The sequence below is a fragment of the Saccopteryx leptura genome, chromosome 4, assembly GCF_036850995.1.
Source record: "Saccopteryx leptura isolate mSacLep1 chromosome 4, mSacLep1_pri_phased_curated, whole genome shotgun sequence".
NCBI classification, from domain to species: domain Eukaryota; kingdom Metazoa; phylum Chordata; class Mammalia; order Chiroptera; family Emballonuridae; genus Saccopteryx; species Saccopteryx leptura.
The window spans coordinates 1,827,169-1,849,988 of record NC_089506.1 but is presented as its reverse complement, the minus strand read 5'-3'; the positions used below and the strand labels follow the sequence as shown (position 1 = coordinate 1,849,988).

The window sequence follows — 22,820 nt, the reverse complement described above, 5'->3', positions numbered from 1 at the left end:
ACTGAGCTATTTTTAGAGCCTGAGGCAGAGGCTCCACAGAGCCATCGTCAGTGCCTGGGGCCAACTTGCTCCAGTCAAGTCATGATTTCATGAGGGGGAGAGAGAGAGTGAGAGAAAGGGGAGGGGAAAAAGTGGAGAAGCAGATGGGCACTTCTCTTGTGTGCCCTTACCAAAAATGCCAGGTCGATGCTCTACCACTGAGCCAACTGGCCAGAGTTTATTTTATTCTTTATCAATCCACTCATAAACGAAGGAGAAGTACCACATTTCCTTTCTGGTCTTGACATAAAAATCAGAAAACAGCAGTGACCACAAACCACATACGTCCCTCCGATGTGTATCAATACAAACACGTGTAAGTTCTTAAAAGTGAAGACAGATGCCAAGTCAGCATCTTGAAATGCTGGAACGGCACGATAATCTGTGTGGAAGACCGAGGAGTATAAAGCAACACGAACCTAAAGGAAATGGTAATAATGCCTATGCTATGGGTGTATGAAATAAAACGCTACTAACAATAGATTAAAAAGTGAATGTGCCACATCTGTGAGCTCCATGACAGTGCCATGCTCTTGGAGAGATCTCTGCAGGAGGGACCAGGCTGAGCCCTGTGCACACTGCGCTGGGATCGAGAGGCCCCTCCCCTCACGTTCAGAGTATCCGCGTGGTACTTAGGTGTGCGTACAGACTTGTACTGAGTTAATGAAATCATACTGAGTGATTCCTGAGAAATCGTATGTGTGTCTCGGCATGACAGATGGAACCTTCGAGACTGGTCGGGGTTTTGTTTCCCAGGGGTGAGTACGAAGGGAGAGTCAGGAATTAGAGAAGTGACTCCCTGCCCGAGGCTGACGGTCCCCGTGAGGCAAGTCCACCGAGAAGAAAAGGATGGAGAGGCAGGGCTGTGAGGACCGGGGAGAGAGTCCGGCCGTCGCTGGGCTGAGGGAGCCAGCCTGGCTGCAGCCAACGCTGATGGACAGACGGCTGGGTCCTGCCTGTGGGGGTGAGCGCACGCCCTTCAGAGGCGGGGTTCCTGGGGACACACGACCGGGGTTCCCCTGGCTTTGTTCCCCTCACTGGAGGCCCCTGAAGACACAGTGCCGCATCTCACAGGATCGCCGTGGTGACCCCAGAGTGGCACAGCTCCCACCTTACCTTTGGGTTCGAGATGCGTGGCCTCACCGCTGTGCTGGTCAGCTGACCTCCATGCACGTGACTCGTCCAGCCAAGAGGGAAGACCACCTGCTTCCTGATGTGCCCCTGGTGACCAGGGGGAGGGCGGGGCCTCAGCATCCCTTATCCACCTGCCCACTGGAAGGAGGCCTGTACCCAACACGGCATCCTCCACCGTGGCCGCCTGATCCTGAGAGCTCAGTGGTCTGAAAGTGGTCTGGGATGGAGCACAGAGCACACGCCAGCCATGACTCACCCTGGAGACCATTCCTCACGCCACGAGTCAGCGGCATGCCTCCAGTATCTTCTCCTTCAGTGGGAAGATGTGCTCTTCCAAACTTTACAAGCCCTGGGTGAGAGGGCCTCAACTGGAGTTTTGAATGGTTTCCTTTATATATTTTTTTTAATTTTTTTATCAAAGGAGAGACAGACTCCCACATGCACCTCGACCAGATCCACTGGCAACCCCAATCTGGGGCTGATGCTCCGCCTATCTGGGGCTGCTGGTCCATTGCTCAGCAACCAAGCTATTTTTAGTACCTGAGGTGAGGCCATGGAGCCATCCTCAGCGCCGGGGTCTAACTTGCTCTAGCCACTTGAGCCATGGCTGTGAGAGAAGAAGAGAAAGAGAGAGAAGGGGGAGGGATGAAGAAGTAGATGATTGTTTCTCCTGTGTGCCCTGATCAGGAATAGAACCCAGGACTTCCACACACTGGCCGACGCTTTACCACTGAGCCAAATTGCCAGGGCAGTTTCCCGTATTAATCACTATCAATTTTAATTTTAAATCAGAATCCCTAGTATCTGTGATGAGATTTCCTGTTCTGGTTGTTGGAATTCAGTGTATCTCTCCTTTTCTCTTTATGTCCAATGTTTCTAATAAGCTGGAACCTCCACCGTTCTGTCTGCCCGCAGCCAAAAAGAGACCTTTGGTTTTTGCTGTTTTGACATCTTTTTATTTATTTGGGCTTCTATGTTAGAAGCACCCACTTTCTTCAGGATAGAAATGGAGTAAAAGAATATTTAACCAGACCCACGAATTAGTACCCTTTCCCAAGGAGAGTCTTCTCCTGGAATGTGCATTGAGTTAAAGATACAAAACTGTATTTCCTCAGTCTCAGCTTGGCCGAGAATCGCCAGGTAGGCCGCACGAAGGGAACACCGCCCCGTTTCCCAGACACCCAGACCCGGCCACGGAGGATGCCCAGACATGGAGCGGGGGAAGGGTGTGAGGGGACACACACTTGCCTTTCTCCCCTACCACTGTTTTCCAAGAACAGCATTATTATAATTCTGCAGATGTATCAATGTAATCATCACAACTGTAGCCATCATGTTCAGACAGTTGTTACAGAATCCCTTTGCCCTTTGCTGGGTCACCAGTTTCCGATGGTTCTTTCTGAACCCCTCTCCCTGCTCCCCGCCACCGGCTGCCTTCCCATCCTCACGGGAGGAAAGATTAGGAACAGGGGACAGTTTCTCATGTGTTTTCCTCCCCAATTCTATCCCCAGTGTGTCCACGAGAGGGCGTCCCAAGGGCCATTGTACAAGTCCCATGAGCTGGTCATGACGCTCCAGGCAGGTCCCCGGCCCCTGGCTCAGGGTGCCACTAGGAACGGAGCTGGTTTCATTAGTATCAGAGAGACTCACAGTGACAGAAGCGGGCACTCAGAGGATGTCCGAGTTACCTAACACCTCACCTGGCCCACTCTGAAGTCAGCCACCGAGATCTTTCGTCACCCCACCCCATGGACACCTGCACAGGCCCAGTTTCCAATGTCACCATGTGTCTGCACACTCAGACTGACTTTGTGGGATTTTTGAAACTCACTGTGTTGGGCATATAGTGTGGCCGGTACATTATTTGATGGAAGACTCTGTGGTGATCACAGAGGGGAGAGTGGGGGAGGGGGAGGGAGAAGAGGGTTAGGGGGGTCAGCGGGGGTGGAAGGAGACGTGACTTGCGGTGGTGAGCACACGGTGTCACGTACAGGTGACAGGTTTTGGAACTGTTGACCTGAAACCTGTATAATCTTATTAACTAATGTTGCCCCGATAAACTCAATTTAAAAAGAAGACAGAAAACAAAAGTTCCACGGAGCTGTCTCTCATCTCACACACAAACACACACACAATTGTGCACAGAAATATCCATGACGACACACACCAGGACGCCACATCCACGCACTTAGCCACTTCATAGTTGCCTGAGCATTCTGGGCAGCAGGGTTTTAGAGCTGAAGGAATTCTGACCTGCTCACTTCCCGGGGGGGGGCAGAGCCTGGGGGGGAGCCAGAGCCTGGGGGGGCCAGAGCCTGGGGGGGGAGCCAGGGCCTGGGGGGGAGCCAGAGCCTGGGGGGGGGAGCCAGAGCCTGGGGGGGGGAGCCAGAGCCTGGGGGGGGGAGCCAGAGCCTGGGGGGGGGAGCCAGAGCCTGGGGGGGGGAGCCAGAGCCTGGGGGGGAGGTGGCCTTCTCCGAGGTGTCCGAAAGCAAAGAGCGAAAAGTATTTCTGCCTTGACGAAAGGTTTTATGCAGATTTTGGACCTAGACGTCAAGTATTCTCCCATCCCTAGACATAGGTGAGGCGAGCTCAGGGCTCGTGTGTTGTTAGAATCCTGGTTAAACAGGTGCATCCAGGTGATGCTCTGGACTAAACACGTAGGAAAATTGCGTGGATGTGACAGTGATTTGGGGAATTGGGATTGGGCAGAGGGTTGTTTTGGAGGCAGAAATGAGGAGAGGACAGGACAACCCAGTGACAGAGCAGGTTAACGGGACTCATCGATTGTTCTAGAAATCTCTGGGATGCCACGCTACCTCCCTGGAGCCTGGGGCAGTCTATGAAAGAAATTAGGAAGTCTTGGAAATGGGTCTGTACCCTGTCCAGCTGGTCAGAGCTCTAAAAGAACAGCCTGCTGATCTATAGAAACAATGTATCCGTAACAGACAGACACGGAGAGAAGGCAGGGCTGCCATGATTGAAATGTTTTTCTACGGACCGATCATTCTGTTCTGAACACCCTTTCCTTTCTCAACGCCCTCTTCACTGCAGCGGAGTGCGGGGCGAGTGTCCGGGGGAGCCAGGGCACGCTGCTGTCGCCAAACTTCCCGTCCAGTTACGACAACAACCACGAGTGCATCTACAGAATAGAGACGGAGGCCGGCCAGGGCGTCCAGCTCCGCGCTCGCCACTTCCAGCTGTCCGAAGGGGACACGCTGAAGGTAGGAAGCGTCTTCAGTGGGACTTGGTCTCGGCTTCTCGAGGAACAGTGTCTGCCCGTCTGCACACGCAGCTCCAGAGAGGTGGTTCCGTGTGCACTAGTATGTGTTTAGAGGTGCACATGGTCGCGTTTATTTATCCATCTGGGGAGGCGGCCTGTGGTGCCCGTTAGTGGAACGTACGTGGACTTCGAAATGTCACAGTCCGTCTTCCTTGGACCTAATTTTAATTAATTATTTTTATTTATTTTATTTTTTTACAGAGACAGAGAGTCAGAGTGAGGGATAGACAGGGACAGACAGACAGGAACGGAGAGATGAGAAGCATCAATCATTAGTTTTTTTGTTGCGCATTGCGACACCTTAGTTGTTCATTGATTGCTTTCTCATATGTGCCTTGACCGCGGGCCTTCAGCAGACCGAGTAACCCCTTGCTGGAGCCAGCGACCTTGGGTCCAAGCTGGTGAATTTTTGCTCAAACCAGATGAGCCCACGCTCAAGCTGGTGACCTCGGGGTCTCGAACCTGGGTCTTCCGCATCCCAGTCTGATGCTCTATCCACTGCGCCACCGCCTGGTCAGGCCCTTGGACCTAATTTTATTAGTTGTATATCTTGGCCAAATTTTTCAGTACTTTTTAAGTGCAGGCTTCCGAAAGCGTGCAAACACTCCTGATATGTACCTGCCAGGGTTGTTCTGAGGATTCAGTGATGTGATGCGAGTGCGTGCTTCTAGCACCGAGCCCAGCACACACAGGGGTGACTAGAGTGTGCAGGGCCCCCACAGCCAGCCCTCCCACGGCCGTGCTCCATGTGCAGCCTCAGAGCTGCAGTGATGCTGACGGGATGGTGGGAGCCAGCTCAGCCCGTCACTGGACCACAGAGTGGGGCTCGTGTGCAGAAGCCGCACCCGGACAGGACAGTCTCTGTGCAGCAGCCTGACCGGGTTCCCAGGACCAGGGGCGTGCTGGGGGGGGGGGGCAGCAGCAGGGGCTCCACGCATTGCCCGGTGCAAAGCCTCAGAGGCTCCAGGAAAGCCCCGGGGGTCCGGCCCCAAGCTGACCGGGTTCCCAGGATCAGGGACATGCTGGAGGAGGCCCAGCAGCAGGGGCTCCACGCATTGCCCGGTGCAAAGAGTCAGAGGCTCCGGGAAAGCCCCGGGGGTCCGGCCCCCAGCTGGCCGCCCACGTTCTGGGTGGGCTGCATCGCAGGCAGGGAGCGGATTCTAGCTGCTGGGTCTTGCCTTGATCTGTACAGCCCCACCTCTGGGTGGAGGTGCCCTGTGACCTCTGAGGCTTCTAACAGACTCTCCGCCTCTCCTGTGGCTACAGCAGGAGACTGAGGACCTTCCAGGGTCCAGCATCCAGGGTCTCAGGAGTGGGCATTTGTAGACCAGGCCTCAGAGCATTGAAAGACAGAGGCTTTGAGCAAAGAAAGACTGAGGCTGGACCTCATCTCGTGCAAGGGCCGCTCAGTCCACTGAGAAGTGGCAAGTTGTGCAGGTGACACGGCTGATTGTGACGAGGGGGACAGGCGCCCCTTCTGTCCCCCTTTATAAAAGTCTGGGGTTTGCAGGTACATGGGCGCTCAGCTCCACACGGCTCGGACTCTGGGGCTCTCTGAGCTGCGAGCACTCGGAGAATTGTGCAAACAGTCCAGACAAAATGGAGCACTGGGGTCCTCCCGTTCACATCCGCCTGCCCACACAGGGTCACGGCCACCTGCCCACACAGGGTCACGGCCACCTGCCCACACAGGGTCACGGCGCTGTCCCGGGCAGGTGCCCTCGGTCTCGCTGGCGGTCACGTGCACAGGTCCAGAGACGCTCACCTGTGGGAGTGCCTTCCTTCCCCCGACCCCAGGTGTGCCCAGAGGGACGGTTCGTCCCGGGGTGTCTTGCATTTTAATAGTCTCAGAGCAGCTCCTGCCAGCCGCCCAGAGACCTGGAATCGAGTTGCTTTCAGGCAGGAAAGCGGCATAGTCTCAGTAATCTAAAATAATAAAAATGCAGAATTGTGTCGTGCGTAACCGTTCTCTGAACCCTTGGATAACCTGGAGTTTAGAAGTCGGTAAGTCTTCAGGGCAGGGCAAACGCTTATGTAACAGTGGACCGTCCATCGGCGCAGGGAGCGGCTGGGGACACGGGAACACTGACCCGTGTGGACATCACGGCAGGAGAAGGAAGAGGGCGTGTTTGCTTGTGGTTGTGCAACGGGAACACTGACCCGTGTGGACATCACGGCAGGAGAAGGAAGAGGGCGTGTGTGCTGTGGTTGTGCAGCGTCAACTTGGTGATTGTAACAAAAAGCCAAAAACAGCCCGCTTACCACATTTAAATCGCAGAGACGCTGCCGATCAGTTCAAATGCTTAAGTGATTTGCAGACATATGTTCTATGAACTAGGGTAACAGAGAGCTCCATGTCAAAAGTATTTCAAGGGGCATTAGCTCACTTCTTGAACATCGGCGCTGTTCACGTCGCTCCGTCACGTGGTGGCCCCACCAGTACAGAGCGACTCCACATGCCCACTCACAGAGCGCATGTTTCCTTGCTTCATGTGGAGCAGTCTTGGAGGAGAAGTATGGCTCTAATGAGAATGTTACAAAAGGAGTACGTAGTGGAAAGAGAGGTCCATTTCATTTTATTTTATTTTTATTTTTTTTAGGTGAGAGTAGTTGAGACAGTGAGGCAGACTCCCACATGCACCCAGACCGGGATTCACCTGGCAAGCCCATCTAGGGCCGATGCTCAAATCAACTGAGCTATCTTTAGCACCTGAAGCTGACTCACTAAGACCAACCAAGCCATCCTCAGTGCCTGGGGTCCAGTGCTCAAACCAGTCACGCCACTGGCTGTGGGAAGGGAAGAGGGAGAGAAGGGAGAAAGGGAGGGGTAGAGAATCCGATGGTTGCTTCTCCAGTGTGCCCTGATCAGGAATCGAACCCGGGACTTCCACACGCCGGGCTGACACTCTATCCACTGAGCCACCTGCCAGGGCCAAGAGAGGTTCATTTTAGACACAAGACACAACCCTCGGGCATAGCTCGTGGCAGCGGGAGCAGGTCCCCAACCCCCCGCATCGTCCCTCTAGGATTCTCTGTGACGCTCTCTAACCTCTGACCATCGTCAGCCCAGCGTGCCAGGTGGAGCTCGTGGCAGCGGGAGCAGGTCCCCAACCCCCCGCATCGTCCCTCTAGGATTCTCTGTGACGCTCTCTAACCTCTGACCATCACCAGCCCAGCATGCCAGGTGGAGCGCGTGCAGTGGGAACGAGTGAGCCCGAGGCCCATGTTCGCACAGGGTGCAGCCTTGCGTGAACGTGGGGACCGGGGCCCTTCTGACGGCTGAGTGGAGGCTTTGCCTCAGCTGCTGACCGGTGCAAATGGCGCCGGAGACTGCTGTGGTGACTGAGCACTGGTCGCTGATACAACAATCCAGCGTCAGGTCTCCCAACGCCCGTTGGTACCCTCTAAGTGGGCATTGGTGACAACTGCCCACGACAGTCCAGCGTCCAGTCTCCTGACGCCCGTTGGTACCCTCTGAGTGGGCGTTGGTGACAACTGCCCACGACAGTCCAGCGTCCAGTCTCCCGACGCCCGTTGGTGCCCTCTGAGTGGGCGTTGGTGATAACTGCCCACGACAATCCAGCGTCCAGTCTCCCGACGCCCGTTGGTGCCCTCTGAGTGGGCATTGGTGATAACTGCCCACGACAGTCCAGCGTCCAGTCTCCCGACGCCCGTTGGTGCCCTCTGAGTGGACATTGGGGATAACTGCCCACGACAGTCCAGCGTCCAGTCTCCTGACGCCCGTTGGTGCCCTCTGAGTGGGCATCAGTGATAACTGCCCACCACAGTCCAGCATCCAGTCTCCCGACGCCCGTTGGTGCCCTCTGAGTGGGCGTTGGTGACAACTGCCCACGACAGTCCAGCGTCCAGTCTCCTGACGCCCGTTGGTGCCCTCTGAGTGGGCGTTGGTGATAACTGCCCACAACAGTCCAGCGTCAGGTCTCCCGACGCCCGTTGGTGCCCTCTGAGTGGGCATCAGTGATAACTGCCCACGACAATCCAGCGTCCAGTCTCCCGACACCCGTTGGTGCCCTCTGAGTGGGCGTTGGTGATAACTGCCCACAACAGTCCAGCGTCCAGTCTCCCGACGCCCGTTGGTGCCCTCTGAGTGGACATTGGTGATAACTGCCCACGACAGTCCAGCGTCCAGTCTCCCGACGCCCGTTGGTGCCCTCTGAGTGGACATTGGTGATAACTGCCCACGACAGTCCAGCGTCCAGTCTCCCGACGCCCGTTGGTACCCTCTGAGTGGGCATCAGTGATAACTGCCCACAACAGTCCAGTGTCCAGTCTCCCGACGCCCGTTGGTGCCCTCTGAGTGGGCGTTGGTGATAACTGCCCACAACAATCCAGCGTCCAGTCTCCCGAGGCCCGTTGGTACCCTCTGAGTGGGCGTTGGGGACAACTGCCCACGACAGTCCAGCGTCCAGTCTCCCGACGCCCATTGGTGTCCTCTGAGTGGGCATTGGGGATAACTGCCCACACTGCATCTCTGTCCAGCTAGCGGGGCCGACAGTAACGGTCCATGTGGTCAGCTTGTTCTACACTGGGGTCAGCTGGCAGGCACATGGATGGCCAGTGGTGTGGACACATGAGACAGAAGCACTTTCTGGAGAAGGTTGGACTCAGTGTTCCACCTTTTCCCCCCGGAGGGTGGAGCCGTGAGGGTCCATGAACTCGGAGCCATCCTTGGTCCTGCCCGTCTCTGTGAAGGGCTCGGTCAAGCTGCAGCCACTGGAGCTGACCTTGACCATTCTTCAGAGCTGAGGAGCGAACTTGGGGCCCTTCCCAGCTTGAGGGCTTCGCACTCCAGGGACAGAGTCTCAAGGCATGAGGCATGACCAGCCCTTCCAGGGGAGGCCAGGACATTTTCCCTTTGAGCCAGGTTCCTCTGGACTTAAGACTCTAATCTCATGTCAGAAACCTCACTAGGTCTAGTGAATTCGCATTTAAGCCAAAACACAATCTTTTTCAAACAATAGCCAGTGACTAGCTTTTTAGTGAGGAACTACAGGTATTTGATTCAACCACCTCATCACGTGAGGCTTAGTTGGAATAAAATACAGTGACGGTCCATACAAATATGTTTTCTTCTTTAAGGACTGTGTGCATTTGCAGCTGAGCCTGCTGAGCAGTGTTTATGGTCTGTGTGTTTACTGGAAGGCAGGATGGAAGAAGAGTAAGAAAAAAAATGTGGGAGAGAAGAACAGACACGACAGGGGGTGCTGAGGACCAACACCTTTCCTTTAGTTAAGATTTTTCTGACAAGAAAAACTGGACATTTTTAATTCAGTGTGACATTCTCAAGTCTTTCTTCCAGAAAATCCTTATCATAAACCACAGGTCCCTCACTATCACCCACTGAGGTGGTTCTGAGAGGCCAGTGGACCAGCCGTTCTCGGGAGGCATTCGTTCCTGACGTGGTGTTACAAAGGGGGAGGCTGAGGGTGCTGCCTCCCCAAACTCTGCGAGGTGGAAACGGTGTTCGCTCTGGCAGGAGCAGAACGGTGTCCTTGCCCCCCCCCCCGGTGTCTGTGCCCTGGAACCCACTCAGAGAGCGTGACCGGCCCCCATCCCTCCCAGCCTGGGGGGATGACCTTGGGGAGTGCAGGGACCGTCCCCGCAGCCTCCCCTCTCCCTCTCGTGTCTGCTCCACCCCGAGTCCTGCCTGCCCTGCCTCCCAAACCAGCCGTACGACCTCGTGGGGAGAGGCAGCCAGGCACAGAGGACTGTGGAGCAAGACGCCCCAGATCTCTAGCGTCATTGCATACGGGGTCTCTCTATGACAGCTAGCCCCAAACCAGAGTCGCTCCGGGCTCAGGGACACACACGTGACAGGTGTCATCAAGCCGGCACGTCTCGGGGCACGTTCCGCGGGAAGGGCTGTCCCGTCGCTGTAGGGTAGCCGGAGACGAACCCGGGACGGGAATAAGATATGTGATACATCCTCTCCACCTCTGTGCGTGGGGGGGGGGGGGTGGTAATGGAACCTGGAGATGCAAGGAATTACCAAGTTTGTAATAAAGACAGAAAGAGCTCTCAAAGTAAATGTGAAATGATCTGAACCCTAACGGAGCCGGCTATCTTTAACATGAGCGGTCAAGATAGGACAGAAAGAGACTATTCAGCCTGACCTGTGGGGGTGCAATGGGGTCAAGGGTCGACCTGGAACCCTGAGGTCGCCGGTTCGAAACCCTGGGCTTGCCCGGTCAAGGTACATATGGGAGTTGTTGCTTCCTGCTCCTCCCCCTTCTCTCTCTCCTCTCAAATTAAATTAACAAATAAGTAGTCTTAAAGAAAAAAGAAGGAAAAGATTGTTTAGCTTGTCACCTAGCCTGCTGGCTGTACACGGCCTACTTTTTAAAGTGTCCTGTGACTCATGTCCCCGGTGATTCTGAGTTTCTCCCGCGGGCGGCTGGGTTGAGACCCGGTGGAGTCCCGGGGTCTGACGCTGTGGGTTCTCCGTAGGTTTTCGACGGGAAGGACAGCTCCTCCCGCCCCCTGGGGACCTTCACCAAGAGCGAGCTCCTGGGGCGCAGTCTGAACAGCACCTCCAACCACCTGTGGCTGGAGTTCAACAGCAACGGCTCAGACACCGACCAGGGCTTCCAGCTCACCTACACCAGTGAGTAGCCGCCGACCGCGTCCTCCTCTCCCGCTTTCTCCGGAGGCTCCTCCGGAAGCTTCTGTGGCTGATAGGATACACTTTAGATATCGTTCGTTTTTTCTTCTTCTCCTGACTTTCCTGCCGATTGTTGGATTGCTGTTTAACTCTGTGCACTGTTGGCCGGCCAGGACGTGTAGAAACATGACCGGAAGCCATCGTTTGAAATGTATCTGCTTCGCAGTATAATATGTTTATAGGAAAGTGACTGAAACTGAAAAAGGGAATATCTTAGGACAGTAAGGCCTTCTGGGCTTAAAAATATTGATTGTGATGGGGTATATGTTGACAAAAATTCATATCCACACAGGGGAGATCGAAACTGAATGTTTCACATAATTAACGGTGAGTAACGTTGAATGCCTACCACGCACTGATACTTCCCTATTGTATCTATTTATTGCACAGACTGGATTCTAGATATTATAGAGTACGGGCGACCTATATAAAATGTAACCGTGTTCCTGTATAAATATGCACACGCGTGCACACACACGCATAAAGCGGCCCCATGCAGTGAGGTCTTTCTCATCCTCACTCATCTCCTAAGGAGAAAACCTCATGCACATACGTGAGTACTCGTCCGAGGTCCCAGCCGTCCGAGCTGGTGGAGCCAGAGTTTCATCTGCAGCTGCTCTCAGGCCCCCACTCATGGGACGCGACATGGAAAACGTTCCTCAGGTGAGCATCATAAATGCGGCTCATGGACACAGATGAACGTGACGCGGTGACCAGGAGGAGGGGAGGAAGGAGGGACAGATGCACGGTGCTGGAGGATGGCTGGACTTGGGGTGACGGGCACACGGCACAGGCAGCAGTTCACACGCTGTGGAGAGGTTTCCCTGCAACTGTGTATGTAGTCCTGTTGATCAACGTCACCCCATCAAAGCTAATTTATAGATAAAAATAAATCAGAAGCCCTATTTAAAAAAAAAAAGATGAATTTGAAGAGAACAAAAGAGGGTAACAAGAAAGGAGAAGAAATTATGTTTTGAAAAAGACAAATTTGCAATATGGCAACTGTCATTTTCAACATGTCATTCCAAACAAAATCAAACGATGTAGCTGTTTGGTGTGAACAACTAATTTAAATCAAGTCATCAATTAACTGAAATGTTTAAAATATAGGAGAGAGTCCAGTTCTTCATCAATCTGATGTTTGAAAATCTTTATGACCCCAATTACCATGTTATAGGAAATTAAACATTTTGGTCATCACAGTTATTTTTTTTCATTTGACAGATAAGCCAATAAAGGCCTGGAACAAAATAAAAGTTACCCGAGACACAGCTAATCCAAGCACCTAAAAGGAAAATTAAGTGGCTCACATCCCACTCACTGGGGGAAATTACAGTCGAATTGTTTGGCTTTGGGCAAAATTATAATTAAAGTAGCTGACATCATAAGAAAAACCAATGTTTCCTCTCCTGAAAATAACCATTTAAAAGACTTAGTAAAATAAATAAATAAATATCAGTAAATTGGAAGCACATGATTATAATGTATGCAGAATTAAATAGCAGTTGGCATTATAAAATCACCTTATTCATTTTTATTTACTAGAGTTTCACTTTGTAGAATTCTACTCGTAAAAAGTTTGTACAAGTTTTTATAAAAACCATCTGGTTTTGATTCGCATAGAGCAGGGGTCCCCAAACTACGGCCCGTGGGCACCTGTGGCCCCCTGAGGCCATTTATCTGGCCCCCGCCGCACTTCCAGAAGGGGCACCTCTTTCATTGGTGGTCAGTGAGAGGAGCATAGTTCCCACTGAAGTACTGGTCAGTTTGTTAATTTAAACTTAATTGTTCTTTATTTTAAATATTGTATTTGTTCCTGTTTTTTTTTTTTTTTTTTTTTTTTTTACTTTAAAATAAGATATACGCAATGTGCATAGTTTTTTTTTATAGTCCGGCCCTCCAATGGTCTGAGGGACAGTGAACTGGCCCCCCTGTGTAAAAAGTTTGGGGACCCCTGGCATAGAGTGTGTGCTCGTGTCATCTCTCTTTCCTCCCGATTGTGATTCACCATCAGGAGAAGTGCTGCTCTGTTGGTTGCTTTGTGACTTGAGTGAGTTAACCCCGGGACCCCAGCTCTGACACTGGTCTTAGACTCTCAGAGGATCGGGGATGCTTGAGAAGGGAACTGAAAACCGTTAGGTGACGTTCTGAGTTTGTTGTAACTTGGGAAGACCCGTGCACACCACGATGTGCTTGGACTTGTCTGTTGCCTGAGCTCAGCTGGCCGGTGAGGCCTCCTCCCCCTGCGGTCTGTCAGCGAGCACAGAAGACCGTGGCCCGGCTGCCCTCTCTGCTGTGTGCACCTGTGACCCAGGCCTCCGAGCGGCTCCGAGGCGGAGCCCCTGGGCTCAGCGTCTCTCCTCCCCCGCGGCTCCCGAGGAGAACGCTCAGCGCTGAGCTCCTTTGTGGTGTCTGCTCACCTCCCAGCCCAACCCGAGTGACCACTTCCCGTCCCCCCTCCTGTGTGCGCCTGGACTGGTTCGCGAGGTAGGAACACGCGTTTCTGTATTCTCGTGGTTGCGCAAAGACACCCAGCGGCACCTTCGCGCCTGGTGGAGTCAGGTCACGGATGTATCATCGAGGAGGAGTTGATGAAATGTTTCTAGAATTCTGACGGCCCCTTTGTTCTCCAAATAATGGTCAGGAAGGTCCAGCGCTCTACAGCACTGGCCTGGGTGGAGGTTGGAGGCTGGAGGCTTCCCCTGTCTGTGTCCAGTAGTGTCTCCCACCTCTGACCTCGCCCCTGCAGACACCACACGGCAATAGGAGCCTGTGTGCCCTCACGGTCCCCAACACAACGTCAGGAAAGTTGAGAAATCTTGAATCTGTGGAACTATTTATGGGCACCTTCTAATTAGAACGACTATTTCTTTCCTCCCTAGCAGCACAAACGTTCTACAAAATAGGAAAAAGAAATATTGGTGATAATTGGTGTTTAGCTCCTGGCATACTCAGTGTTATAAAAGTAACTCTCTTTTTATGTTTTCTGTTTGTGTCACCTACAAAACACCAGAGGCTCCCGGGCACACGTCTCGCTAGTGAGACTGTCCCAGAGCTGAAGCACAGCCACATGGGAACAGTCATTACGTAGAGCGGTTGGTGCCAGTGGCTCGACAATCAAAATATTAACTTCCCATTAACGTCTTAGGTTGAAACACGAAGCGATTAAACGTAAGAAATCCCGAGCACCCACAATGTGGCTGAACGCCGAAATGAAATCGCCGTGCCCTAAAAGAAGGTGTGGAAATAATGGCCATAAAAAAGCTTTGAGAAAATTATTAAAGCCCAAGACCACGTACAGACGCTTTGAACTATTTTTCAAAAGACCTTCTAATTGCCTTCTGCTGGTTAATTGCGTTACTTAAGAAACATTCACATTTCAGTGCTTCACAGCCATAATTAATCTGGACGTGAGGGGGTCTCGAAATGGCCACAGGGAGTAAATATATAGATTAATAAACATCCTCAAGTTTTCGCAACAGTTAGAAATGATACAACCTCGTCCTGCACAGCATCTAATTTCCGCCCCCTGGCCGTGCTGGGTCTCGGTTCACAGCCCCTTTTCCTGTTGTCTGTGAGGCAGAAACCAGGTCTCCTCACCTGTGGGCAGTTTTCTGAGGCGGTCGGATCCAGGAACATTCGAGCCGGGCCCCAAATCCAGGTCTTCCAACAGAGGCCATGAACTGTCGGTGAGCTTACTGTCCGATGCTTTGGGTGAGCTCTCTTCGATGAGCCCAGGCATACCGGTCACTTTATAGCTAAGGGCGCCGGCAGGGAGGAGAGCCAGGCAGCTCGGGCAGGTTGCCCTGGACAGAACAGTGGGCGTGGATGAAGCCACTCCTGGTTTCTGAACCCAAGTGAGACAGGCTTCCCTCCGTGACAAAGCACTGCTTTTCACTGCAGGCGAGTCTGTGGCCCCAAGGGACGGTCGCCCCATGATTCTGCAGTTAGGGTCCCTGGGCGCGTCACCCACAGCACCTTGAGATCGGGGACAAGGGGGTGCGTGTCTTACCCTCCCCCTCTGCACCTGGCACCGGTGTGTGTGGTCTGGGACAGGAAAGGCCTGGGGGGGTGTGGTCTGGGACAGGAAAGGCCTGGGGGGGTGTGGTCTGGGACAGGAAAGGCCTGGGGGGGGTGTGGTCTGGGACAGGAAAGGCCTGGGGGGGGTGTGGTCTGGGACAGGAAAGGCCTGGGGGGAGGTGTGGTCTGGGACAGGAAAGGCCTGGGGGGGGTGTGGTCTGGGACAGGAAAGGCCTGGGGGTGTGTGGTCTGGGACAGGAAAGGCCTGGGGGGGGAGTGGTCTGGGACAGGAAAGGCCTGGGGGAGTGTGGTCTGGGACAGGAAAGGCCTGGGGGGGTGTGGTCTGGGACAGGAAAGGCCTGGGGGGGTGTGGTCTGGGACAGGAAAGGCCTGGGGGGGTGTGGTCTGGGACAGGAAAGGCCTGGGGGGGGTGTGGTCTGCAACAGGAAAGGCCTGGGGGGGGAGTGTGGTCTGGGACAGGAAAGGCCTGGGGGTGTGTGGTCTGCAACAGGAAAGGCCTGGGGGGGGAGTGTGGTCTGGGACAGGAAAGGCCTGGGGGGGTGTGGTCTGGGACAGGAAAGGCCTGGGGGGGGGTGTGGTCTGGGACAGGAAAGGCCTGGGGGTGTGTGGTCTGGGACAGGAAAGGCCTGGGTCGGGTCACTGCTGTTCCAGCCGCGCTCCGCGGGGCTCTGGGGTCCCCCGGGGCTCGCCTCCTGGGCAGGAGCTCTGCTCTCACCCTGTTCTACACAAGCATCCGGCTTTGCTTTCTCCCGCGGAGTCGAGAGCTCTTCAGATAGCGGGGAAGCGTCCCATTGATGGTGCGTTACTGTGTTCTCTAAATATTTCAGCAAATATTTTTACAAAAAAGAAAAATATTCTGGAAAGAAATCCTATAATGAATCCAGAATTTATTTTTTAAAAAAACGTTGACTTTATTTTTTAGCATTTCACCAGAGCCTACCCAGAAGAGTGCTCAGAAGCAGGGCAGGTGGGAGGTTTGGGGAAGGACCTTGTTTTCTGGGATGGTCGCCTTCAGTTATTTAAATGCAGAGAAACAGTTCCTGGTTCGCAGTTCAACCACAGTACTTGTTACCCCACGACGTCCTGAGGGAGCCCTGGTTCAGACGTGCGTCACCGGCCCGTCTTGGGGCGGCAGGATTTCCCGGAGGAAAGAGGGGTCACTGAATGCTGGACAACCCTAGAAGCCCCTGAACAAGGGCCCCCCTCCCCGCCAGAGGGCCTCTGCTGGCGACAGGGGTAAGCGCTCCTTCCCATAGGACGGCCGCCAGTTTACCAAGCACGCCGCCAGCTCCTTCTTCAGCGCGCCCCCCAAACTCTCACGTCCCAGCCTCACCTCTCCTGTTTTCACAGTAGAACATGAAGTTCTCAGAGCAGGAATCTGACCTCAGTCAGCTCTGTGTCCCGACAGAGCGCTGTAGTAAGTGATGGTGATCTGAACCGACCTGGGCGTGCGGGGAAGGAGGCGGAGGGACAGGAGGGAGGTGTGGACGCTGGAGGTGGGTGTGGAGCTCATTGGACAAGCGAGCAAGGACATCTGGAAGGAGTGGAGGCTCAGGGGGCAGACGGAGAGACACAAGCTGAGCGTGGGGAGCGGAGAAGCACGTCTCTGAAAGCCGGGCAGCAGTGGGGCCCACACCAGGCAGAGCCGTGGGCCACCTTTCAGGGCTGAAATCACCAGGCGTCCGGATGAGAACTGGTAAACTGACGACAGTGTCCATGCCGACGCTGAGAGGTGTAGATGATACAGAAGGCTCTCTCTGCGCCCCATCCGGCCGGTGACTTGAGAAAGAATCAGAAAGACCTTCTTCTGACTCCACAGGAGCCCGTAGTGGGACAGAGGACTGTTTCGTCATTGTCACTGTTACATGGAGTGAAGAAACAAAGCAGCAATGCCTTGGGGGTGTGGGGAAGGCTGGTGGGTGGCCCTGGAAGAACAGATGGATGGACCTTCACCAGGAAGATGGTGGTGGCACCCAGGTGTTCCTGGTGTAGAAGCCGAAGTGGGTACATGCTGCCGTCCAGCCCGCCGGAGCCAGGGCTGCGGGGGGTGGGGGAGGGGCAGGGCACTGCCCTGTGAGGGCAGCGGCTTCACTCCTGCAGCCGCACCTGCGGGTTCCCTGGTGACCAGGCAGCATCCCCGTTGTGAGTGGGTGCAGTGTGGCTCTCCTGGTGGAGAAGGACTGATTCATCGTCGTTGACCTAGGGGTTCTGGTCTGTGGGCCGACTCCGCCCTTTACCTAGGGTTTCAACAAGGAAGAAATGCTACAGAAGCATGTCTGTCGCATCCACCATATTCCCCGGACTTAGCATCCTCCGACTATCATTTATTTTTGTCCTTACAAAATTTTTTGAAGGGCAAAAAACTCAAAAATGAAGCAGATATCAAACAAGCACTGGTTCAATTTTCTCAGCAAAAGATAAAACATTTTTCAAAAATGGGATATACAAATTGCCCTCACCCTGGCAAGAAATCATTAATAATAATGGCAGTTATATTATTTAATGAAATTTATTGACGGTAAGAAAAATTTGTATTTTGTTTTATTCCAAAAACAAAATTCGTAAAAATTACAGTGGCGAAAATAAACTTTATCAGTAGCCATGGGTACACTATCGCTTCACACATAAGACTAACGTGAATCAACTTTGTTTTAGTTAATTTGCTACGTCAGTATGTATATATTAAGTGATAAAAATAGAGAGGCACACATGCGCCAAATAAACATGTGCTTACATGTCGAAACTTGTTGTGATAGAAATGGACAGAACTTTCCAGTAGACTTTATATATATGTATATATTTTTTATTGATTCCACACAAAAAAAAACAATAGGTATAATTCTGATTCATTCACACTGGCTGTCATTTTTTTTTAATTTGGCAATCTAAGGGAAAAGAGGTCACTGCCCCAACTCAGTAAATAGTCAGATAGCCCATGTTGTAATAATTCTTGCAGCACGCAGGTTGAAATCGCTCAACTACAACATATTCTGTGGGAGAGAAAACTAGAGCCCCGAGCGGAGGCTGAGGCAGTTGTCTTGGTTTTACTAACATGCTGGCAGAATTTAAATGACCCCAACGCTAAGCACCCTGTTGTAAATGAGAGAATACATCCGGGCGTGGACACCTCCTCAAGGCCAATAATGAAATACTTGGCCTTGTCCCCTCCTGCCCTCCCTGCGTCTAAACAAGTCAGAAATATCGCTGGCGGCAAGTAGATAGACACTGTGAGCAATCAGTTACCCAAGGCAGACCTGAAGGGAGGGGCGGGCGGGAGAAGTCAGGAGCTAAGACCTGAAGCCCTGGAAATCTCGGTTCCATCGGGGGAGCTAATTCTGTACGGAACTGGGTGACATCCTGTGCAGGAGGGTGTCACTTTAACTCGCTCTGGGTGCCCTCCCCCCACCTGTCCGAGCCCTCTGCCTCTGGCTTTGTCTCGGGCTTTACTGGGATGTAACTGACCTTGCAGAGGGGCAGGTGTGCAGTTGGGCAGCGTGGTGCACGTATGTCCTGTGAAGGGAGCCCTGTGACGATGTCTGTCATCCCCTCCATGTCAGCGCACGCGGTTGTTTGTTCATGGAGTGCGTGGTGCGTGTGAGAAGATGGGCCGGTTCCTCATGGAGGCCTCCTGGGAGCCCCGACGTGGAAGGGGCTTCAGGCTGAGATGGGGGGGTTCCTTTCAGAACTGACACCCCCTCTTTTTTTTTAAACAACTGAATTTTGGAAACTTCATGCAAAATGAGGGGCAGTCCTCAGAGGCAAGTGCTAGAACCTCACTGTACACGCAGTGAAGACATGCACAGACGTGCAGAGACTCCTGGTCGCAGGGGTGCGGGCATCGCGCCGTCAGGGCGGAGTCAGCGCGCCGTGGGAACAGCAGCCTCCCACACCCTCCGTGCTCGCAGCGTGCGGTGCTCCAGAATCCGAGTCAGGACCGTTCTCCTCCCACGGGGAGTTTTAGAGGCGTTCACAGCGGGGCTGCAGGCCCGGGGAGAGAAGGACGGTCAAGAATAATCATCGGCCCGCGCGGGTCCGTGCTGCGCATCTGCGCTCCGTGTCAACAGAGATCCGCGTCACGGCTTAACTCCAGGAGCTCCTCAGGGGACTTTCCTCAGGGAAAGCATCGACGTGCATTTGTCAGAAAAGGTTTAGGGAGCAAGAACGTGCTCTTGGACAGCCACTGACCTTCAGCAGATGAAACGTCTGAAACATCTGCAGTCATTTTTCCGCACTCCCCAGTAGGCCCTCGTGTAGCGATGCTGTGACAGGCAGTCGCGGGCTGAGCCCGGAGGTGTGGCGGGTCCGGTTCCAGACACCCCGGTCCTGTGAGCACCGCGAGGAAGCCAGTCTCAGGAATCGGGTATCTCCGTGGGTAAACAAGTCACGTTACAGGGCGCTCTCGTCCGCTGTGTGTGCGACAGCACTGTGCCCACAAGGCGGTGCGCGGGCCTTCCTGTAAAAATACGTTATTGCTTAAAAGCCGCTGACCGGCCCCTGGGACTTCCCTCCTGAGTCTCATCCCTCTCTTACTGGTGGAGGCTCTTGCCTTCGGTTTCTACCGTGCACAACACCCCACCGAGCACCTGTATCTCTGTTCTCATTTTCTGTTGCTGGGCAACGCACGAGCGCACGCGGGAGGCCACACGTCTTGAGTCAGGGGCCGCCGGGTCCTCCCAGGTCTCACCTGCAGTGCCTGGCCCGCTTGGGCTCACGGGGCCCTTGAGACTCGGTTCCCCGAGGGGACAGGATCCAGGCGCCTGGTCCCCTCCGTTCACATCCCTGCGGCTTCCCTCGTCCTGGCCAGAGTGCAGGCCCCAGTCCCTCCCTGCAGGGGCTTTGTTTGGGTTGAGCTGGCTCGCTCAGGCCCGCCTCCCTGTTGACAATTCCTAAGTGACAGTGTGGGATCAACAGCTGCCGCCTTCTCCCCTCTGCCATGTCTGACAGGCTGGAAGCCCGTCACACTGAGGAGGGGACAGAAGGACATGGGTGTCCACCCCAGGAAGGGGTCATGGGGTCACTTTGTAGTCTGTTTCTCATGGTTCCTATTTAGGAATATCTTTGTCTTCATTCCCTTTCAGATAGTTCCACACGTGTGCATGCACACGCACGCACACACGGACACACATGCACACACACGCACAAACACGTGCTCTTGCAGATACGGACTTTTTTAAAAAGGAGACACAGTTTGATCCTAAGTGGACCTCACGTGTCCAGGAAACGTCTCAGTCCAGTTAGGCATCTGTTCTGTGCAGAGAGCAGCTTGTGATGTCACCTCCATGTGGTCAGACACGCGGTTCCCGGTTTCGATACCGCCTCTTCCAGAGCGTCTGCCTGTGGCCCTCGTGTGTCTGTCGGGGTCCCGCCCACCCCTTTGCACTGACCCGAGGCCCCTGGACAGGGACTCAGAGCTGCCCGGCCAGCACTGAGGGGCCTCAGGGGAGCTGCACGGGATACACTCCCATCCCCCTCACTGACCAGCGGGAGGGCTTCCCGAGCGGGTCTGACTCCAGGGAAGGGGTCAGTCTGAGGTGTTCCATGTTAGAAATGGCCTCTTAAGGGAGAGTTATTTTTTTTCCTGGGAAGGTAAGAATGTCAGAGGTGGATATACAATGTCAGAAAGAATCACAGGTTATTGTATCTCTGGCTTTTATTTCTCCCAGCATGTACTGTGGGCATGCTTAATGATGCTTTTAAAAGGAAAGGGGGAAAAAAAGACGAGATATTTCAGATTTACAGTTACTATTTTTCTCCATGAATTTTGACAGTGAAGGCTGTTCTGGTCTCTACAACATGGACAGATGGGGTTTTGTTTGTTCCTTACTAAGGAAGCGTTTCAGAAGACGCTATCGGAAGGGAGTCCCGTCTGTTGAACTCTTAACGGGAGGCAGTTGGACTGAGGGATGGGAGACGATGTTGAGGCCATTAGGAACACTCCGCTTGAAGTTTGCCAAGACTCTAGGGTGGTAACAACTCACGCCTTTCAACAGCAGATGCCGAGAGTGAACACTCACATTCAGATATTTTATCTCGACAGTGACACATGAGGAGACGGGCCTGCTCCCCCCGGCTCCTGTCCCCTGTCCCCAGCCAGCTGTTTGTTCTGGGGCATCACAGAGCATATGTTTCTTCTGTAATAAGTAGTTGGTCTTGGACACAGTTGAGAAATTCCATGGAAGTAGAAAACTCAAAGCATACTTTCACTGTGAACGAGGGCGTACATTTTTCTTAGGGCAATTTTGAGAACACTTCCCTTTAAACTCCCTGTAACACTCGGGTAAGGGAGGGCAGGGTTGGGTGTGACGTCTGAGGGACAGATAGGAGCTGAGGGTGACCCCAGGGTCTCTGGACTCGGGGACTGGTACCTAGTGACCAGGGCAGTGGAGGCGGATAGATTTGTGGTGGGGGCGTGGTATGGTGTGGACACCACTTGGCCTTCGGTGTTAGGACATGCAATGTGGATTGGTAGACAGGGCTGAGTTAGAGTTTGCTCACTGGACTTTGTGGAATCTAATTCCGACTTCATGACAGTGAGAACAGGTGCCAGATGCAGAAACATACACGACAGATAAGAAAGGTCTTCACGTGCAGGGCCCGCGGGGAATCGGAATGTGGGAGAGCAGGCAGGAAGGCGGGACACGTGACCCTGCAGGCTGCGTTCCGGCCGGTGCGGGTTTCGGCGCTGGGACACGTGACCCTGCAGGCTGCGTTCCGGCCGGTGCGGGGTTTCGGCGCTGGGACACGGGACCCTGCAGGCTGCCTTCCGGCTGGCGTGGGTGTCAGCGCTGGGACACGGGACCCTGCAGGCTGCCTTCCGGCTGGCGTGGATGTCAGCGCTGGGACACGTGACCCTGCAGGCTGCGTTCCGGCTGGCGCGGGTTTCAGCGCTGGGACACGGGACCCTGCAGGCTGCGTTCCGCTGGCGTGGATGTCAGCGCTGGGACACGGGACCCTGCAGGCTGCGTTCCGGCCAGTGCGGGGTTTCAGCGCTGGGACACGGGACCCTGCAGGCTGCCTTCCGGCTGGCGTGGATGTCAGCGCTGGGACACGGGACCCTGCAGGCTGCGTTCCGGCTGGTGCGTGGGTTTCCGCGCTGTTCAGTCTGTTACAAACAGGACTTGGGGGGGAGGCTTCCTAGGACAGGGATTGGCCATGAGACCCATCAGGACCTATGTCCTCTATCGAACGGCAGGCGGACTGAGCAGTAAACATAGCTCCGTGCATGGGAGAGTTTGAGGTTTGGGGCTCGCTGGGGGTCCATGTAGTCGGCAGCTGAGTGGACGCCCTGGCCAACCACCCTAGGCTCCACAGCCACACGTGCTGACTCTAACACAGCCACAGCTGGAGGCGGGTGCCCGGACTCTTACCCCAGCTTCCTGTGCGTCCCTTGAACCCGGGGCATTCTACGTCTTGGTCAGTGAAGCATCAGTTGAGAAACCAAGGTGATAAATTCCAGAAGCCAATTATTGCCCCGTGGAATGGTCATCTCCTCAATCTTCTAGACGTGGTCGTGCCCATCGGTGTAAAATATAAGATCTGAGGGAAATGGGCCCGTTGTAGGAGGAGGAAGTGCGATCGGTCCTCCTCACAATGCAGCTGTCGAAGGACATGCTGAGAAATTGCCTGTGCTGCACGCGGTTTCCT

At 54.0% G+C, this 22,820-nt stretch overlaps 1 protein-coding gene across 1 annotated transcript in view; it reads left to right on the top strand.

The window, feature by feature from the left end:
* CSMD1 (CUB and Sushi multiple domains 1) overlaps window positions 1–22,820 on the top strand; it is a 1,728,861-nt gene that overhangs the window by 1,387,085 nt on the left and 318,956 nt on the right. Inside the window, exons 22-23 of the mRNA XM_066382147.1 lie at window positions 4,225–4,394; window positions 10,922–11,078. Of these exons, the coding sequence (XP_066238244.1) occupies window positions 4,225–4,394; window positions 10,922–11,078 (327 nt within the window). The remainder of the gene's footprint in view (window positions 1–4,224; window positions 4,395–10,921; window positions 11,079–22,820) is intronic.